Genomic DNA, 21,384 nt, shown 5'->3' on the forward strand with positions numbered 1-21,384 from the left:
TTGCCAAACCCCCAAATTTGATCATATGACCATGGGGATGTTACAACAGTTGTAAGTGTGACAACAGGTCATACATAAGTCACTGTTTTCAGTGCCGTTGTAACTTCGAACAATCACTGAACAAATGGTTGTAAGTCAAAGACTACCTGTCCAATTCCCACTCCACTGACAAGTCAAGCCGCAGGAATATAAAATGAGAGCAAATCCTACTCCCTACCAGCACTGATGATGTTATCTAGTTTGGTAGTGAAATGTGTGCAAGAAAACAACCAAGTTCAGAGAGCAGCAAGGGCCCTTCATATATTTTTCTTCCAGCAAATCTTATATTGCTTCATTTTAATTTTTAACTTCCTTTACCCCTCACCCCCTCCTCCAAAATAATTCACATTTAGAAACAGCAGAACGGAACATTTTGAAGAATGTTGAGACCAATTAAGAAGCAAGCCTTGAGAAATGAGCAAGCAGATGAGGCAGCCTACTTAGCACACCTGGCAGCACAGAGGAATGCTAGTGCCTTCTTTGAGAAGTACGACCGAAGTGAGCTTCAGGAATTACTGACCACTTCATTCTGCAGCTGGTTGGCATCCAAAGACGACATGCGCCACCCATTGGAACTTCCCAGTGGACTTCTGAGTCAGATGAAAAGCGTCAATACTTCAATAGCTATTGTACTTATGCCAGTGGAACCAGGCTTAGATCTGGACTGTCGGGAAATTCATCAAATGATCAGAGAGTTGGCCGTGGGCATTTATTGTCTGAACCAAATCCCTTCTATCAATCTAGATGCCAATTATGATCAGAGTACTTCTTGTTCCCTCCCTCCAGCATATTTTGATACAAGAATAGGACAAATGTTAATTGCTGTTGACTATATGTTGAAAGCCCTGTGGCATGGGGTATACATGCCTAAGGAAAAAAGGGTAAGGTTCTCTGAACTCTGGCGCTCTAGCATGGATATTGATCAAGACGGTGTTCCCCAAACATTAAAAACTCCTGCTGCAGAGTTCTGTCTAGCTGGTAAGTTTGCATCGACCACTGCATGAAAACATGGTTCGATGTACATAGGAAGTAATAATCGGGATGAAACTCTATCACGTAAAATAACTTGTACATATCTGATACATGGATGTTGTGAATATATATTACGAAGCTTCAGTCACTCATGGCTGCTTGCAAATGTACACTTAAGTGAAACACATATAGAACTTAGTCTAATCATTGAAGAGATTGTTACCCAGGTTCTCCCACTCCAGAGGTGCCACCCAAAGCCACTCCTCATCTTTTCCCCAAATAACAAGCTTAGCCAAATCCCTGAGTATCCAAAACCAACCAAAAGATTGAGTACCTAATCCCAGGCAGTTGTTCAACGTCCTTTGTAGTCACCAAGGCCCTTCCAGCAGGACTTGTGATAGCAATCAGACCAGACTTCCAATGCCTACATTCATCCATTACTGCCCCCGCCCCCCAGCCTAATAGCTGGGCTCTGTTTCTGGAAAAGTAGCACACTGTTGTGTGGCTCCAGTAGTGATACTTCCCAAAACTCTACACTCCCTTGTATCCCTTACTTATTAATCCACTGTTTGTTCTTGTTACCTCATCTGATGAGCACCATCTCCGAGACAAGGTTATAGAGGAGTCCGGGAAACATAAGGCAAAAAAAATTCCTGTTAACCTCTTAGCTATATTGAATACAGTTGCTGAAACATTTACACATTCACACTCATCAAGCCTCACTACAATACAATGCAGGTAATGAAAGGAAGGTTGGAGAACACAAGATGTTTCATAGGGTTGCATGCACTGATGGGTTCTCCTGACAAGTCCTTGTATAGCCCTTCATTTCATCTTGGGCCAACCATGGCCACTGTTCCTGGCTTAAGTATGATAAAATGCCTTGTGGTTATTTTAGCTCCCTTATTTTATGTTATTATTTATCTGATTTTTATATCCTCTAGAGATGACTGGTTCTGCTTGGTTGTTCCTGTGCATACATGCCACTCTCTCTGGGTTCTTCCTTCGACATGGTGCTATTTTGGTTTTTCTGGTATTCTCAAATGTGAGGAAAATTTATACTAGCTTCCAAAGGAAATAGTCAAGCAAGCAAACAAAACTCTGATAGGAAGGAAAGCAGAGCGCACAAACATGTTTCTAGCCTTATTTCCAGCCAGCCAGATGATTGCTGGCAAGGCTTTGAATAGTTAGAGGTTGATGGCCAAAATATTTTGTATATAGCAATTGGATGGTTCTGTTAATTTAATTTTCTGATTATTTCTTTTAAAATCAAGCATTAGAATGCTTGGCAAAAAAAAAAGATCGTCTTTAACATGAAATATGGTCCCCTTGAGTTAAAAAAAAAGTACTTTTATGGGTTGGATTCAAGCTACATCATCCACAGAGAAGACATTCTGAAATCTTTGAGACTAGTGAGCCGTATCTAATACAACTGCCACTGATTTCAATGAATCTCATATCTGATTAAGGCTGGACGTTCATGAATATAACTGACTTTATTTTTCCTTTAAAGAGACCTAGGATATAACATCATCTTTAGCCACTCTCTATCCACTGCAGGGTGAACGCCTCTTTTACATGTTCACAGCCTGTAGGACAGGGGTCTCCAACCTTGGCAACTTTAGCAAAGTTGGCTGAGGAACTCTGGGAGTTGAAGTCCACAAGTCTTAAAGTTGCCAAGGTTGGAGACACCTGCTATAGGATATATCTGTATTTTAATATGTTTATCTTTAATATAGTATTTATAGAACTTATATGTGCATGTATGTGGTATAGGTCTAATAGACATTACAAAAGAGCCAGAGTTTCAAGGAATCTATGATGAAAACATGAATGAAGATCCAACTTACAATCCTAACAGCACAGAAGAAAAAACTTTCTTTATGCAGTTTGCGGACCATATAATACTTAAGCTGACGTTTGCCACGACAAAGATTCAACAGTATGAAGATGTCTTCCTGTTCGATGCGGCATACAACCTCTCCAATGCAATTAGAATGACCGAGGATCATCTCGATGCTTTCTCATACCAGAGACTACAGCAGAGGCTCTCCCTTCAGCTCAAACTTCTAAAAAAGCATTTAGAAAAGAAAGAAGACATCCAAAAGAACATAGCATACATGAAACTGATAAGCTTTCTCATCCCGTTTATCATTAATTTAAAGAGAAAAAACAAAGTCCCAAATTTAAGCCGGCTTCTTCAGCCGTATTCAGGTAAGAGTATGATGTGTTTGTTGAAACAGGTTTCTTCGTCAGACAATAAAATGAAACATTTCTTAGACAAAGTAAGCCATTGAAAATGGTATCACTGAGATGAAAAAAAAATCTGGGTAATGTCATTACAATGTACCATTACATTAGATGCAGTAGTGGGTTTCAATTTCGGCTGCTACCAGTTCGCTTGTGGGCGCTCTCTCTCTCACACGCGTGATGCTTCTGCACATGTGCAGAGACATCCAGGTGGGTGGGCGGAGCCTCCCATTGCCGCCACTACCAGTTCACCCAATCCAGGGCGAACCAGTAGCAACCCACCACTGATTAGATGACAGTCACACAGTTGTTCATGTCACAAACCACCCTATCAAAATGGGTTTGAATAGACTAGAGTCTAGCCTATGGAGATTCTCAATCATCCAGATCATGGTTGTGCCAAAGATGTTTTTTTTTTCTTCCCCCAAAAGGCAACTAAACTTTCTTAGTGTTTTTTCTTTGAAAACATTTTGCTTCTCATTCCAAGAAGCTTCAGTTCTAACGGAAGCTTCTTGGATGAGAAGTGAAACATTTTCAAGAAAAAAAAACTAAGAAGATCCACCAGTTGCCTTTTGAAAAGAAGCATCTTTGGGACTAGAGTCTAATCTATTCTCTGCCTAGACAGCTCAGTTGCTGTAACAGGGTTAGTTTTTTTAAAAACCAAGCTATTGAGAAGGCCTCAGAAACAATATATAGCAATAAAGTGCAGAAATGGAGAAAGGTATAACAAGTATAACACTAGAATTTCCTTTGTCACTTGTAGTCTGGAGCATGATAATACTATATTTTAAATAGTGAGGCCTTCCTCACACGTCCCAGAACTGGTTAGATTCTTCACCTGCCCCAAGGCAAGAAATGAGGCTGTAGGAAAAAAAATATCACCAGCCCTGTCAAAATTCAGCATACAGTATAGTCATTGATCCTGTATCTATTGGATGGTGTTGCTATTACAAGCAAGTCTCTAAAAAGTCATCTGGGTTCCTCCTTGGTTTGAGGGACTCTAGACTGTGATCCGGAGGCCCTGTCTTATTTTTAATCGGTGGTAGGCCGAACAAGTAGCATATAAGAACTCCTGACTACAATTAATTCTTATACCTCTTTTTACAGACTGAAGGGCCGGATTGAAACATAATGGCTTATAGCAGTCCTGCAAATGTCACCATTTATATTGCTTGTCAAAAGTGGTATGCTCTTTATTTGGTCTGGAAAACCCAAGAGAATGACACTTTTGACATGCACTATGAATGGTAAAGTTTGCAGGATTGCTATAAGGTGTCATCGTTGTTAGGTACTGTACATGCAAAGTCTCACATCCCACTGCATTGCCTGCAAATTGGTACTATAAAATGTTTAATATTTGATAAAAAAAAATAGTTTTGAACATGAAGGAATTCTCTCAGTGAGCAGACACCAATAAGCTATTTTTTTTTTATCTGCTTCAAATAAAAACCTGCCAAGAGAGGAATAAGTGCATTTTGTGGTGAAAACCCATTTGGTCTCTTTCTGATAGCATGGGTGTATAACAAAAGTAGAGGCAGTACTTAAATGGATGCAGATTTGGCAGGTTTTTTTAAAAAAACAACCCCAAGTTATTAGGAACCTCCCAAAGTAACCCAAAGAGCACTGAGGAAGCTCATTAGCTACAAAAGCTTACCAGCTGGGGGGAAAAATAAAAAACAGTGAAAAAAGTAGAATGAAAACCTATATTGGAAGCTAACACACATTTTTACAGTTTTGAAGAAATATTTTTACATTGTCTATTCTTAATATTAATATTAATGGATTGCTTTATACTGATCAATTGAGCATGCACCAAGACAAATTCCTTGTGTGTCCAATCACACTTGGCCAATAATTCTATTCTATTCTATTCTATTCTTTACTGTTATACCTTTTTTCAGTTGTGTACCTGTCCTACAAATCTTAGTGAATTACAAAAATATAAAGTATATAACTGCAAGTTCCTTTTAAATACTTGCATTTACTGTCCCTAAAATGTATGTCTTTCATTATAAACTCATTAATTTTCCGAGTAGCATTTAAAAAGCTTTTTTTTAAGTTTATTGATATAGAGATAGGTAACTTAATAAAATACACTTGGGACCATAACTGTGATTTTTATTCATTTTCCAAGCAAATTGACTTTTTGAGGTCATGTTCCAAAACTCTTTTTGTTTTAAAATTACCATAGGTTATTGGATTTATTTGAATCCAATGTACTTTTAAAATGCAAGCATGTATTTAGATATATTCAGTATCATTTTCTTTGTTGTAATAGCAATAATTAATTTGCCAAAGAAGCAGTTCTCTTCATTTGATGAAAATATTGAAAACTGTAGTTTCTAGAAGTTATCTGGAAAGTGTAATTCCTTTTTTTAAAAAAATTGGTAAAACAGATCGATCAATAATGACGATCATCATTCTAAATCAAACTCTTGCATTTCTTTTTTTTATAGATGACAAAGTTAAAACTGAACGTGAATTACCCCCATTTTTGCTTGGAACAGATTTCAAATGCCAACATTTTTTGTATGCCCAGAATCAGTATTTCCATCTCCATGGTGGCATTGAATTTGATGTTGGGACGCCTTCAGTTGAAGATGTTTCCAAAGAGGTTAAGGTACCAAGCTGTTTTTTTTTAAAGAACAAAAACAACTGTGCTAAATTATTCTATCACAGGGATGGATGGGTGGATGGATGAGAAAAGGGAGAGGGAGGTAGGGAGAGGGAGAAAAAGAGAGAATTACTATCTCAATTTTGGGCAGAGGCTTATTTGAGTTCAATTGTAAGGTTAAGTAGTATTTAATCTGAAGACTCTGCTTCATAAATTGAGAGTTCTGGAAATCAGCTTCATTGGGTATTAATATAAAATCGGCAGCACAGAATACTTTTTGATAATTGACACTCTCAGATACAGATTTCTGTAATGGCTCTCAGCTCTGTAATGAAAGCTTAATCAACCAAAATTATACATACAATAATTTTTTGTTGTTGTTAACTGTCTCCTTTTGTTCATTATAAATTCTCTATATATCAGCATGCAAATTATAATACTATGTGGGATGTTCCTCTCTAGAACAGAGGAAAATATGGAAATGGGTTGCAAAGAAGTAGAGGTAGAATATTTACAATAACAGAAAATCTGTGTTAAATTTACAAATTTACATTGTAAATTGTAAAAACATGTAGCAGTGTTCCAATATCTCAGGGGTTGCCACAAAGAAGAGGGAGTCAAACTATTCTTCAAAGCACCTGAGGGCAGGACAAGAAGCAATGGGTGGAAACTAATCAAGGAGAGAAGCAACTTAGAACTAAGGAGAAATTTCCTGACAGTTAGAACAATTAATCAGTGGAACAACTTGCCTGCAGAAGTTGTGAATGCTCCAACACTGGAAATTTTTAAGATGATGTTGGATAACCATTTGTCTGAAGTGGTGTAGGGTTTCCTGCCTGGGCAGGAGGTTGGACTAGAAAACCTCCAAGGTCCCTTCCAACTCTGTTATTCTATTTCTAAGTATATATTTATCATGTTCTTGTTATAGGCTGCCTATGATGAAATGCACACATGTGCAATAAATCATCTTACTCAACTGCTGGACCCAGATGCACCCTATAGAGAACATTATCCTATTCCAGTAATGGATTTTGATGGCAAAAGGTAAAGAGCATGCAGAAATATTTCCATTCATTTAGAAAATTCACTAGATTAAGTTCAAAGTAGCTGAAACATTTTGAGTCCTTTAGTAATAATAGCAATAGCAATAGCACTTAGACTTATATACCGCTTCACAGTGCTTTACAGCCCTCTCTAAGCAGTTTACAGAGTCGGCAGATTGCCCCCAACAATCTCAGTCCTGGTTTTAAAGTTCCAATGGCTGCCCTTCCCGTGGAGGGCATGTGATTGCATTTTGGGAGCTCACAGTCCACATTCACAGCCATTGGCAGCATTCGGCCATCATGAGACTACATTTTACAATGGATCTAGCAAAACCCAGTAGTTACTTCTTGTTTTCAGTAAAAACAGCCCATAGCAAACCATTGGTTTGCTTAACTACTGCAGTGTTCATTTAATGACCATGGTGTTTGCTTAACAACCACCACAAACAAGGTTATAAAATCATGTCGGCCATGTGAGTGGTTCAATTTACAACTTATAACCATGATGATCAGGCTCCATTATGGTTGTAATTTGAAGATACCTGTAAGTAAAAACGCAGAAATTATTACAAATGCTGACAATCAATCAGAAATGTTAAATGGAAAATAGATTTTCCCTGTTCATTAATTCATTCAAATATACACACACACCCAGCCCCATAGAGCAGAGTTCCCCAACCTTTCCGGCTTTGCGGACCGGTGCAGAAGGGGAGAGGGGATGGTTTCATGCAAATGACAAGCAAACATCTGTATCCATTTTGCTTGCCCACTGTTCACACAAGGGTTGTGTGAACTTGCATGTGCTCACCCAACACTTTGGGTGGCCTGGTTTTGAACAGCTCACAGCCCGGTAGTGGACTATGGCCCAGGGGTTGGGGACCCCTGCCATAGAGTCTCTCTGCAAAGCTATCATGGTATGGAGTTTGACTAGGAGGTGCAGGTTAAACTTTCTCGCAAGCCGTAAGATTTACTGAGTGACTTTGAGTTCTTCGCTCTGAAATTAGTAACGAGTTATAATTTATCAAGTTAAAATATATGGGAACCATATATTCTGTCAAGGAAGGGAAAATGTATAAAATATAATTGTATTCTAGTATATCCATGTTACCTCTCCCTCACTGAATCAGTTTTCCCTAATTAGCTGCCTTCCAAATAGCTTGGTTTCATTAAAACTCACATCCACAAAGTTAATGCTATAAAGCTATAGTCTAAGAAGTCTGCAGGCCATTGGGTTTGGCCAGGTTGATTGGGTTGAATTAATTAAATTCATATACAGCTTGTAGCCAGCCACACTGCCATCCAAGTATTGGAGACTGCTAGATCCCCCCCCCAAGCCAATTTGCCTGTCAAGTGATGAAGTAGAAATAGGTGATGGATATAGATTATGCTTGACTGAAAGATCACTACTCATGCAGGTTCCTTCCAAAAGCATTGTTAACTATACAGACACAATTTGATGTGTTAAAAGATTTGCTTATTATAGTAATGTGGCTTCTTTTTCAAAACAGATATTACGTAATTGGCATTGAGCTTGAAGCTTTTTATATGCTTTTTAAAAGTCAGTGGTGGGGAGCTATCAATGAAGTGATAAGCACCCTTAAACCAAAAAGGCTTCCATTAACTGACACACAAGCAATGGATCAATTCAAGAAAAGATTTGGCTATAGGAAAGCTATTAAATGTAAGGTATGTTTTAAGGGTTTGAATATATCCTAGAGAACACGTCTGTAAAAACTTGTATTTATATTCTTATTACTGTGACAGTTATCTTAAAGCAAATGTATTAATCACCAAAACAAACTAATCTTTATTACTGTTCTTCAAATCCAGTTTCTGTCCCATTTCTGCTAATGCTTTTCCTTTCTGTTCCTTGACTTTGTATTTAACCTCCATAATAGAACAGGGCTTCTACAGTTCATCAGCTGTGTAATAGCAATAGCAATAGCAATAGCAATAGCAATAGCAATAGCAATAGCAATAGCAATAGCAATAGCAATAATAACAATAATAACAATAATAACAATAATAACAATAATAATAAAAATAATAATATAATTAATAATGCCGCCCTGAGTCTTCGGAGAGGGGCAGCGTATAAATTGAATTAATTAAATTTAATAATAATAATAATAATAATAATAATAATAATAATAATAATAATAATAATAATAATAATATTCATAATTTTGGTGCAAAATTATTAGATTTTCAAGAGTCCAATGCAATTTTGTAAATGACCTGATTGGGTTATTTGTGGTAACTCATTCACATGTTGCAATTTTCAAGTGACGAATGGACATCCTGATTTCTTACTGTTTCATTTTCGAGCAACGTTTGCACTGGAGAGCCAAACTAAACAATGTTAAAGTGGTCTTTGAAATTAAACTCCCATTATTTTTTTAAAAAAAACACCTAATTAGCTTCATTTGGGAATTGAGGCAGATAATTAATAGATGTGCACATACGCTAGAGGAGAATTCAAATCTTTCTTTCTGTGGTGTAATAGCAAACATCTTCCAGTAAAGACCCTGCTTATATTTGAAAAGAAAAGTACCAGTGGCCAGTTTCATATTCAGAAAATATTTTTTTCTTGAGGACCAGTGGGGGCAGTGTCTGAGATCTGTAGAATTTCTTTCTACATTTACCACAATTTCTTTCCTTATCACTCCCTCCAACTGCCATATCATTTTTAGAATGTAAATAATTTCATCAGTTGATAACACATTCCATGAATCCAATTTTTAATATCAGATCTGTAAATTTGTTTCTAGCTACACAGAATTATTTATTATTTATTTATTTATTTATTTATTTATTTATTTATTTATTTATTTATTTATTTATTTATTTATTTATTTATTATTTATTTATTTATTTTTGCTGAAACCCTGGTTCAACAGAGCCGGCATTTTTTAATCAATGTCAAAATTCATATTTTTAATACAATTCAGAATCACAATTAGATCTTTTTATTTTACATTGGTTTTAAAAATAACAACAAGGAAAGAAACAAAAAGGAAAGAAACAAAATATAGGCATGATTATACTACCAGTACATTCTCAAAAGTAACATATAAAGCGTGCTTTGAAAGTGAAAAACTACAACAGAAAAAAAGAAGTAAAGTATATTATTATATAATGGTTGGCTGAATAGTCAGCCAGATGTTTAGACTTAACAGTCAGCCAGATGTTTAGGGTGACTGCCTTTTGCAATTGACAGATGGTGATTTTGTCAATTCTAATACTATTGAAATGGTATTCCAGTTGTTTTAGGATTGCATCCAGGGCACCTATTAATGTTGATGTTACCTTTGCTTTCTTTTGCCACAGTCATTCGACTTCTATTTGCAGATCTTTGTATTTTATTATTTTTTCCAGTTTTTCTCTCTTCTATTCTGCTGTCTCGACATACTTATCACAATTACATCTTAAATTACTATATTTTCCCTCAAGGCTATAGCATCATACTTGAAACCAAGAAGGAATCATAACTGGAAGTATAAATAGCATGAGTGACCTTCACTGTTTTCCTTTCTATGGTTTTAGAGCCTGTCTTTTGGCATGAAATCTGCTGCTGATAGAGGACTGGCTGCCATCTTCCTTACCTTCTGCCGTAGGACCTCCATCAACAGTCTTGCTATTACAGATGATTATGGTTATGCATACATCCATCATGCCGCTATTTACAACCGTGTGGCAATTATAGCTCAGGTGGTTAAATTACATCTAACTATTAATCAAAGGCGTTCTATTCCAGTGAGCCAAGGTAAGAAAGATAAGATGCTGCCAACAAGTTGTGAGTACCAGATTTCTACTCCTTCCCATTTATATGAAACACTAAAAGTCTGAATTTGGAAATTAAATAAAAATAATAAAAAATGAATTTGGAGAATAGAATAGGGGAGGGGAGGGGAGGGGAGAGGAGAGGAGAGGAGAGGAGAGGAGAAGAGAAGAGAAGAGAAGAGAAGAGAAGAGAAGAGAAGAGAAGAGAAGAGAAGAGAAGAGAAGAGAAGAGAAGAGATGGAAGGGACCTTGGAGGTCTTCTAGTCCAACCCCCTGCCCAGGCAGGAAACCCTACACAACTTCAGACAAATAATTATCCAACATCTTCTTAAAAATTTCCAGTGTTGGAGCATTCAAAACTTCTGCAGGCAAGTTGTTCCACTGATTAATTGTACTAACTGTCAGGAAATTTCTCCTTAGTTCTAGGTTTCTTTTCTCCTTAATTAGTTTCCATTCTGCAAAGTATTCCTTCCTCAGGGTGTCACTTGTTTTATTTTCCAAAATTTATGAAATCCTGTTTTGCTCCTTCCATAGCTTTCATAACTTATTGATGTGGGATTCATGCTTAATATCTGTTCTCAACATTTGTACTTAACATTCTGTCATCTAATTAGAGAAATTTATCCAACTTGGCATGCTGTTTTTCAGTTTTTATCCTAATTAAGCACCCAAGGTTTAAATGTTTGCTTCAATGTTTGGGTTCACACAAAATCATGCTTTGTCAGGATTTGATAAACATAGTTTGTTGAGTAAACTCATTAAAGGCTAAGCTTCAAGTTAAGGGCTAAACCAAAGTCAAAGCACATTATGGCTTAGTTGAATATATGAACTGAGCCATTGTAAACTTTTCTTTAAAAAAACAAATTAAATTAAAACTTCAAGGCATACACAATAGTCATCTAATCCTCACCTATTAAATCACCCTAAGATTGTCACTCCACAATCCTTACCTAGTAATGAGTAGGCAATGTTTAGAGTTTATCTTTGTAACTGTGCCAAATCTGTTATTAATTCATTATTTATTAATTCTCATGTGATAAGAGTTTTAACACAAACGATCATATAAAAATGCAGTAACAAGAACAATATCAATATAATTTGGGTTGGTTTTTTTCCAGGAAAACGTTCCCAAAAACCAGAAACAAAAAGTGGTATGTTATAAATCTATTATCCTCTTTTTATATAAAATAAAGCTTTAGCAGCTATCCTATTTTACAATCAGTGCTCTTTAGCAGTAGTCAGACGAAGGTCTTCCAATAGATAATTCATAAATGCAAATTTGATGTTATGTGAAAAATTATTTCAAAAATCAATTTGCTCGATAACCAGCTGGAGGGGCAAACTAATTTAAAGTGAAGCTTACAGCATTTTGTGAAAGCCCTGAAAACTCTGAATAATTGAGACTATTTTGTTTGTATGCAATATTAATGACATTGTAGCTGAGTGTGATATTGTCAATGTAGCTTTTATCATATTACAGCTAGCTGTCTAGCTGTCTAGATAGATAGATAGATAGATAGATAGATAGATAGATAGATAGATAGATAGATAGATAGATAGACCTCGACTTATGACCGCAATTGAGCCCCAAATGTCTGTTGCTAAGCAAGACAGTTGCTAAGTTGCTCCATTTGATGATCTTTCTTGCCACAGTTGTTAAGTGAATCACTGCTGTTGTTAAGTTAGTAACACAGTTGTTAAATGAATCAGGCTTCCCTGTTGACTTTGCTTGTCAGAAGGTCGCAAAAGATGATCACACAACTCTGGGACACTGCAGTTGTCTTATGAGCCAGCTACCAAGCATCTGAATTTTGATTACATGAATATGTGGATAGTGCAATATGTGAAAATTGGTCATGTGTCACTTTTTTTCAGTGCCGTTATAAATTTGAATGGTCACTAAAAGAATGATTGTAAGTCAAGGACTACCTGTAGAAATTATAACTGTGACCTGAAAATGAATCTTTTTATTTTTAGGAACACCTGCCTTCATAGAAAAGGATGTCATGATTGGAGAAAAAAGTTGTGAGTTGTAAATAAATGCAGGATTAACATATTAAGGATATTTGCAGACACATTTTTGTGTACAATTGCCTTATTTCAAACACTGACTTTTTTTTTTTTTTACAGAGGATACTGGTAATCATTTCCCATTTGCAATTTTCCTTTGTACTCTTGCAGTTTCTTCCATTGTATGGAAGTGTATGTTAAGAGGAGAATCGTGGAATAGCAGGATAATGCTTTTTCTTAAATAGCAGTACAGAATGTACCCTTGGATATGACATATTGGTAATGATTCCCATGCTTCTGTCCTATATACACACTGCAGTGTTCTCCAAATCCATAATCTCCTTTTTTGAGATCAAAAAAATGAAAATGAGAGATGACTTCTAAGTTTTTTTTTAAAAAAATCATACAGTCCGAACATGATAATGAAGTAATTTAGGTTTTTCTAATTGCAATAACAATTATCTTAATTGGCACCCTGTGAAAGGTAAATTAGTTGCACTAGATCTGGCTTGGTATCAAATGCAAACAGCTATTTCTCTTGCTTTCACATTTGACTGCCCTTTCTATTCTATTTCAAGAAATCCTGAGTACAATCCATTCAAATGAAGCATGTGGATCCAAATCCATTTATTTCAAAGGAAATAATTTAATAACATTATTATTCTCAGCTGTCCCTTTGAAATTACATATAAGAATTAAACATAGTTAATCTTGACATTGATTTTTTGCTTGTGCGTATTATGGTGCTAATCATACATGCATTTTAAGTACAAGATATTAGGCCCTGAGGTACATATGTTTCCAAATTGTACATGTAAGAATAAGATAAAACAGAAGAAGGAAGCTGGAGTACCAGAGCTGCAACAGCTCCTAGTGCCACTTGAAATCTTCTGTTTTATACAATGCAAAGTGAAAACCATTAAATATACTTCATGAATTCAAATTCACTCTTTTTAATTAAAATAAGCAGATTCTGAGACCAGAACGTAGTCAACATGAAACAGGGAAAGGTTAAAAACAAATAAATACCACAGGTCTTCTCACTCTGAAATCAAAATTTGTTTTCAACCTGTCCCCATTCCATGTCGACTCCATTTTGTTCTGGTCCCACCATCTGCCTATTTTTTGGAATGTCATCCCTATTTTGCCAGTGGAACTCTCAGCTGGAAAAGTCTGCCTTAAAGTATTCTTACACTTTTATCAGACACACATCAGTTCTAAATTTACAAATATATATCATATATATTTGGACCCCCATTTGCAGAAAGTTTATTTTTGTTTTGTTTTGAGTTATTAAATGCTGGAATGCAGTTCATTTTAGGCTTATCTGCCTGTGTTGCTTTTCTGATATCAAGAGCAGCAGCAATAATAACAAATACAGCTTTGGAAGCATAATTTTAATATTAATTACACAAAAACAAAATGATGAACACAGCACCGATACATAGCTAGCACGTAATCATTCTACTCTATAGAGATTTTGCTTTCCTTCCTCAAGGCCAGTAGTCACTCTTGCCTCTTGTTGTCTATCAGCTTGGGGACCTACAGCTTTGCATCTAGCAGCCCAGTGCGGTTCCCTTGAAGCGCTTCATTTCCTTCTGGCTTTAAGAGCAGATTACCAAATACCCGATGACCGAGGATGGTTGCCGATCCATTTTGCTGCCTATTATGACAATGTGGCTTGCATTACAGTCCTCTACAGAAAAGATGCAGAGCTGATAGAGGCGGAAACTCAATCTCTGTGAGTAAGCAGAAGGGGGTATCCAGAAAGAATGTTGGGAGTGGGGGGAGACCAGAGACAGGTCTCTTGTTGGGTTTAGGAAGCTGATAGAGTTTAGAATAAAGAAGGAGTGGGTGCAGAGATGGTATTCAGCTGGTTCGTACCAGTTCCGGCGAACCTGCCCCCCCCACCCGCCCTGGCATAATGCCATCCTATTTAACCACGTTTTCGAGGCCGGGCGCATGCGCAGAATGCGTGCGCACAAAGCGAGCGTGTGCATGCGTGGCAAACTGGTGGCAAGAATTTGTGAAACCCACCGCTGAGTGGGTGGTTGGACTGATTGGGTTGGTTCTAGGCTGCTGTGAAGCCAGAAGGGAGGTCAGAGTGAGACCTGAGGTATTTATTCGGTTGTTTGTTTGTTTATTCAATTTTTATAGCTATCCAATTCAATTAAGTGACTCTGGGCAGCTATATACAGTAATTGGATGTGGTTGTCAGCTGTTACCTACATTGAATTGGATCCAGAGAGGAGCTTTAGTGGAAAGGAAGCCTGAACAGAGGCATGGGGAGAGGGTGGAAGCAAGAATTTTGGCAACTGGGCCTCAAACATGGAACAACAATCGAAGGCATGATAGTAAGGAATCTGGGCAGATAGAGTGAGGCCCAGTCAATGAATACATATGCTTATACAGGTAGTCCTCGACTTACAACAGTTTGTTTAGTGACCATTCAAAGTTACAAAGGCACTGAAAAAAGTGACTTATGACCGTTTTCACATTTATGACTGTTGCAGCATCCTCATGGCCAGGTGTGATCAAAATTCAGGTGCTTGGCAACTGGTTCATATTTATGACTGTTGCAGTGTCCCATGGATATGTGATCCCCTTTTGCGACCTTCTGACAAGCAAAGTCAATGGGAAAGCAAGATTCACTTAATAACTGTGTTACTAACAATTGCAGTGATTCACTTAACAACAGTGGCAAGAAAGGTCATAAAGTGTGGCAAAATTCACTTAACTACTATCTCGCTTAGCAACAGAAATTTTGGGATCAATTGCGGTCATTAATCAAGGATTATCTATATATGCACAGATCTTCTGTGCTAGCACCAAGTCAAATAAGGTTACTCCTGAGTCAAAATTCCAATGTCTTATTGTGTGCAAATGTTATCTAGCTCAACACCTTGTTTTAATAATAAATCCTAGGAAGAACAGCTGAGAGGAATGTAATATTATTAAAACAGAAATAGAAATAGACATTTTTTTAAAAAAGGATATGAAATTCTGCTAGCCTCCTTACAGAATTTTTTCTAAGGAGGCTAAAAACCCCTAACCCTTGACATAGGTCAGGGGTGTCAAACTCAATTTTATTTAGGGATGCATCAGGGTTGGGTTTGACCTCGGTGTGTGTGTGTGTGTGTGGCCAGGGTGTGTGTGGCCAGCTCGACATCACTCATGTCAGGGCACTTGTGGTGGTCTGAATGCTCTGCCAGCGAAAACAGTCTCCCAAGCTCCGTTTTCAGCTGTGACGGCCTCCTGCAACCCTCTGCCAGCAAAAATGGAGCTCTCAAGCTCCGTTTTCACTAGCAGAGGCACCACAGGTCGGTCCTTCGCTGTTTCCAGAGCAGTCCAGTGGAACAGATCTAAGCATCCCATGGGCCGGATCCGGCCTGGGGACCTTGAATTTGACATCCCTGATATAGATTATATTTGCCTTTGAGTCTTGGTATAGTTCACCAGAAAAATGAGTCTCATCTGATAGTCTCAGAGGCCTCATTAGAGCTTACTTATCAATATACTAATGTGCCATGTAAATTTAATTTCTTTACTTGGACTTCCATTGAGGTTTTTTTGATAGATGAAGTACAGATAGTCCACAGCTTAATGGCTGTAATGGAGCTTGCCCGTGACAGTCCTAAATCATGATGGTCATAAATGTGAGTGACCATGTGACCAGACCTGTTTTTACAACCTTTTTTTTTTTCTGTGGTTGTAAAGTGACTATGGTGGTCACGAAGTGAACCCCTTGTTCATTATGGGATATATTTGTAAACAATCGTTTTCAACAAAAATGTGGTAAAATGCAGTCACATGACTGGAGGACACTCCAAATGGCTGTAAATGCAGGCTAGCTTCCTTGTGCAGCCATTAGAACTTTGGAACTGGGTCATAAGTACCAGAGGTGGGATTCACTTACCTTTCCTACTGTTTCGCAAATGTGAGAGCTCGCGCATTATGTCCGGGCGGGCGGGTGGGTGGAACCTCCCACAGTCGCCACTATTGGTTCGTCCATACTGGACAGAACTGGCTGAATCCCACCTCTGATAAGTACCTTGGGGGAGCCCATCATAACTTTGAATGATTGCTAAGCAACTCGTCCTAAATCAAGGAATACCTGTACATGAAATAAAATTCAGTGTATTCCTTTCCATTTGGTTCAGTTTGTTTCATACCACAGTATTTTGTTCTTTTTCTGTCAATAGATATCATTCCACACCACTTTTGCTTGCAGCTGTATCTGGAGCACTAGATAGTATCAAGTATTTGTTTTTTCTTAATGCTGACTGGCTAAAAAAAGACGGTGAAGGGAATAACATAATACATTTGGCTGCACTGAACTTCCACACAGAGGTTTTGAAGCATCTAATTGAGTTAAATAACCCTGCTCTCCCAGTTTGGAAAACTCTTGTTGGTAAGTACCCTATATACTGTAGTACTTCTGATTAAATCACTGAAAAGTTTCAGAGTGAGATTAAAAAAGTAAAGCTTTCCCATGCCCAGTTGTGTTCAACTCTAGGAGATGGTGCTTATCTCTGTTTCTTAGCCAAGGGAGCCAACATTGTCTGAAGACACTTCCATGATTATATGGCCAGCATGACTATAAGCCAAGACACATGAAACGCTGTTACTTTCCCACCAAAGTGGTACCTATTTTATCTACTCACATTTCACATTGTTTTGAATTACCAGATTAGCAGGAACTGAGGCAAGTAACAGGAGCTCACCCAGTCATGTGGGTGCTTGGGTCTCAAACCCGTGCTGTCAGCTTTCCATCTGACAAGCTCAGCATCTTTAATCACTGAGCCATAATCCATATGCCAGATTCATGCTTCCTTTCTCCTGGATGGCTAAAGCTCTCTTTTGGTGACAACATGAGGGTGATGTGATTAAAAAAAAACATTCTGGAGAGGCTCTACAGCAGTTGGTGAGAGGTTCCTAGTCAACAAAGATAATGTTGCAAAAGACCTATCTCTACCTCTAGTTTGCCTCGTCAATACAAGCCACCTTTTTTGGATATCAGGAACAGACAATAGCATTCTATATTCATGATTTATCCATCACGGATGTAGTCTTCATTTTCCACTGTGCTTTCAATAGTGGCTATCTTGCACAGGCAAGAACATCTCCTTAACAGAATCGGTGGATGTCATGGTCTTCTAGAATAGGAGCGTCAAACTCATGACCCATGGGCTGGATGTGTCACACGCTGGCCACCCCCACACCCGTTTTAGTGAATGGGGAAAGAGTCACGATACATCACGTGATGACAAAGTGACGCTGCAAGTTTGACACCCCTGTTCTAGAGTCTCATATGAGAAAAGTGCTAAATACTAGAGTGCTTATTATATTTGTCTTGCCCAAAGAAGCTGCTGATTTGAAACCTACTAAGAATATGTTTGGGTTTCTTTCATATTTTTCTTTCCTTGAGGTACTTTTGCTTTAGATTCCCTCTCACACACACTTTTTAATATATTGACTGGCATGCTGTTCATGATTTCGCCAGTCAATTGAGGTAAAAATTCTTCGCCCTAGCTTACAAATCAGGTGCATTATTCTGACACCATTTTAAAGGTATCTCTAGAATATGTTAGAATAGAAAATCAGCAAGAAAGCTTTTTTAAAAAAACAAATTTTAAGGCTTGCTATCAGCATGCATATATGTGCACTTTAAAGCTTTAATTTTAGGGTGTGTGGGTGTGTGTGTAAACATTCACACATATATTTTTATTATTTATTCATTAGATTTTTATCCTGCCTTTCTTTTTATAAATATAGGTAGTCCACAAATTACAACTTTAATGGAACGTGTCCTTTCACTTCCCACCCCTCAGAATCCCCACACACCTTGGGCCTGCTTTCCCAGAACAGTCGGTGAATTGTGCTTGAATTGTGGCTGCTCCCAAAATGGCACCCACTTCCAGGATGAAGCCATGCAGCCTAGGGATGCTGAGAGGTGGAGTTGCCTTCTCTTCTTTCCCAATATGATCTCCAGAGCTCTGGATCTCATGTTCCAAGGAAAGTTGGGACAATTGCAAAGGAATTGTCCATCAGGAGGACCTGTAAACCAGCTGAATTCTTTGCCAGCTGTTGCCAGATTTAGCAGAATTTTCTTAAAATAGCTTACTCCAGTTAACAGGACCCATAGAGCAGAAGTGCCTTAAGAGTGTAAATGCAGATAGATCAACAGCTTGGATTATTATTATGATTTATTTATTTATTAAATTTGTATTCCGCCCTACTCCCGAAGGACTCAGGGTGGGGAACAGCCAAAAGATAAAATACATATAATACAAATGTTAAAAAACCATTAAAATACAATTAAATAATTTGGCCCAGAAAACAAACTTTAAAACACCCCAAATTTATAAGACAAATTTAAAATTTAAAAAATTTAAAAACAGTTTTAAAAAGAGGTTAGGCCAGGCCGGCCTGCTGGAATAGGAATGTTTTGAGGGCACAGCGGAAAGCACGCATGAGTAATTGGTGTCAGCACAGGAGTATAATATTATCAAATAACACAGGGGTTCTCAAAGTTGTGGGCGCCATGACCCCTAGAATTATAAATATGTTTATGTAACCCTCACAGACAAACAAACCTAATGGGTTTTGGATTGGGCAAGAAATAGACATATTCCTGACTTTTAATATGAAAAAGAATCTGTATGTAAAAGAAAACAAATATAGATACTTTCAAATTTATAAAATCAATCCCTTTATTTAGAAATAAATAAACCAACCAAATTTAAATCTAAAAATGTATTGGCAATGATGAACTTCCTTCCCCCCTTTTGCATCTGGCTATTGGTTTTGATACAGCTACCCTTGCTTCTGGTTCCCTATTGATTTTAGATCAATATCTTTTTCTGATTTCTGGAAAGCCTTGACTGTCTGCTTGCTTACTCAGGCAGAGCAGATGTGAATGCTGATGGCGCATGTGCTGTGAGGCTTGTAACCCAAAGTTATAGTAGGACCTTGTCAAGTTTACTTGGGATTTGCTTGGGTAAGCTGGTTTGTCCAGTTAAAGCAGAAGCAAGTTTTAAGAATGATGCTGCTTTGTTGGCAGAACACACCTTCCCCATGTGAATTCCTTCCTCAAATTTGCTTATAATCCAGCCCACAGTTGGAAAATCTCTGCAATAAGAGAACCGCAAGCCTTGTATTTACCATTAACTTTCCTGTTAGACTATAAAGAAAAACACTGTTGTAAACCAGAATTAAGGCAAATGCATGACCGTGTTTAGTGCAACCGTTAAATGTTAACAAATTATTGTTAAAAAATCTTAACAGGTATGCTGAATTGCGAATCCTATTTTAGGAAACGAATGGCAATACAGTGTTTAGAAGTACTTTGTCTTGCCAAAGATGATTACTGGACATGTATATTGCAGGCAGGTAAGATACCATGTGCACCAGAGGTGGTTTTCAGCAGGTTCTGACCAGTTCTGGAGAACCGGTAGCGGAAATTTTGAGTAGTTCAGAGAACCGGTAGTAAAAATTCTGACTGACCCTGCCCCCATCTATTCTCTGCCTCCCAAGTCCCAGCTGATCGGGAGGAAATGGGGATTTTGCAGTAACTTCCCCTGGATTGGGGAGGGAATGGAGATGTTACAGTATCCTTCCCCTGGAGTGGGGTGGGAATGGAGATTTTACATTATCCTTCCCCTGCCACGCCCACCAAGCCATGCCCACCAAGCCATGCCACGCCCACCAAGCCACACCCACAGAAGAATTAGTAAACATTTTTGAAACCCACCACTGATGTGCACCATTTGTCACTTTTTCTGCTAGAACTAATTTTAATAATAATGAACATAGTGAAAGAGGTCAAGCCAACTTCTCTGTCTTCTAGAACAGAGGTCCCCAACCCTTGGGCCATGGCCCAGCACTGGTTCCTCGGCCCACCAGGCACCAGGCTATGCAAGTGAGCAAAGGCCGATCTATGCAGCACATGAAACCATGCCCCTCTGGTCTGTAGAAAAATTGCCCTCTATGGAACCGGTTCCTGGCACCCCAAAGTTGGTGGGGGTTGCTGTTCTAATACACTATTTATCTGTAGTCTAACATTTTGGCTTCCTGAGATGGATGGCATGACTTTTGGTTACCTAAAATTAGTGTCCATGTCCAGCACTTGTCCATGCTGAAATGCCCTACTAGGCCAAGAATCCATAACCATACATAAAACAGGGCCTATCACATTTGGTGTTTTCTTCGAATAAAAGTGGTGATGTAAAGGAGCTTCATGTGACACTTTTATCTTCCTAGACAATTTAATTCCTAGCCTTGGCAGGAATAATGGACGGGGGGCGGGGGGGGAGGGAATGTCACTTAAAGTGATTCAACTAAATTGCCTAAAAGAAGCATTTCTCAAAGCTTTCCAAAAAGATACTCTTCCTTTACCTGGGAAGTCACTGCAGTTAATAGTCTAGCCTCAAGCGTTTCATTTCTAGAAAAGATAAAGGAAAAGGTAATAATTTCACAGCTGCAGACACACCTGTGTAATATTATCTGGATCCATTTCAATTGGGCTTTTTATCTGAGACTGAGGCGCTTAGATGAGCTCTGACTGAAGAAGAATGTAGGAAGTACAGCTCATCTAGTTCCCCCAGAGCCTTCAGTGGCTTTTGATAACCCTGATGTTACATTTAATAACTTTCCCAATAAAACAAATTTATA

At 38.0% G+C, this 21,384-nt stretch overlaps 1 protein-coding gene across 3 annotated transcripts in view; it reads left to right on the forward strand.

The window, feature by feature from the left end:
• The window catches only part of ANKAR (ankyrin and armadillo repeat containing), a 42,308-nt gene that overhangs the window by 4,036 nt on the left and 16,888 nt on the right, over positions 1–21,384 (forward strand). For all 3 annotated transcript variants that reach the window (XM_034429300.3, XM_034429309.3, XM_034429317.3), the window contains exons 2-12: positions 393–1,017; positions 2,788–3,225; positions 5,718–5,881; positions 6,804–6,919; positions 8,427–8,604; positions 10,465–10,684; positions 11,820–11,852; positions 12,679–12,726; positions 14,245–14,452; positions 16,914–17,122; positions 19,999–20,103. In XM_034429300.3, the coding sequence (XP_034285191.1) occupies positions 420–1,017; positions 2,788–3,225; positions 5,718–5,881; positions 6,804–6,919; positions 8,427–8,604; positions 10,465–10,684; positions 11,820–11,852; positions 12,679–12,726; positions 14,245–14,452; positions 16,914–17,122; positions 19,999–20,103 (2,317 nt within the window). In that variant the 5' untranslated portion in view covers positions 393–419. The remainder of the gene's footprint in view (positions 1–392; positions 1,018–2,787; positions 3,226–5,717; positions 5,882–6,803; positions 6,920–8,426; positions 8,605–10,464; positions 10,685–11,819; positions 11,853–12,678; positions 12,727–14,244; positions 14,453–16,913; positions 17,123–19,998; positions 20,104–21,384) is intronic.

This window comes from Pantherophis guttatus, chromosome 1 (assembly GCF_059756535.1).
Source record: "Pantherophis guttatus breed Tessera chromosome 1, ASM5975653v1, whole genome shotgun sequence".
NCBI classification, from domain to species: Eukaryota; Metazoa; Chordata; class Lepidosauria; order Squamata; family Colubridae; genus Pantherophis; species Pantherophis guttatus.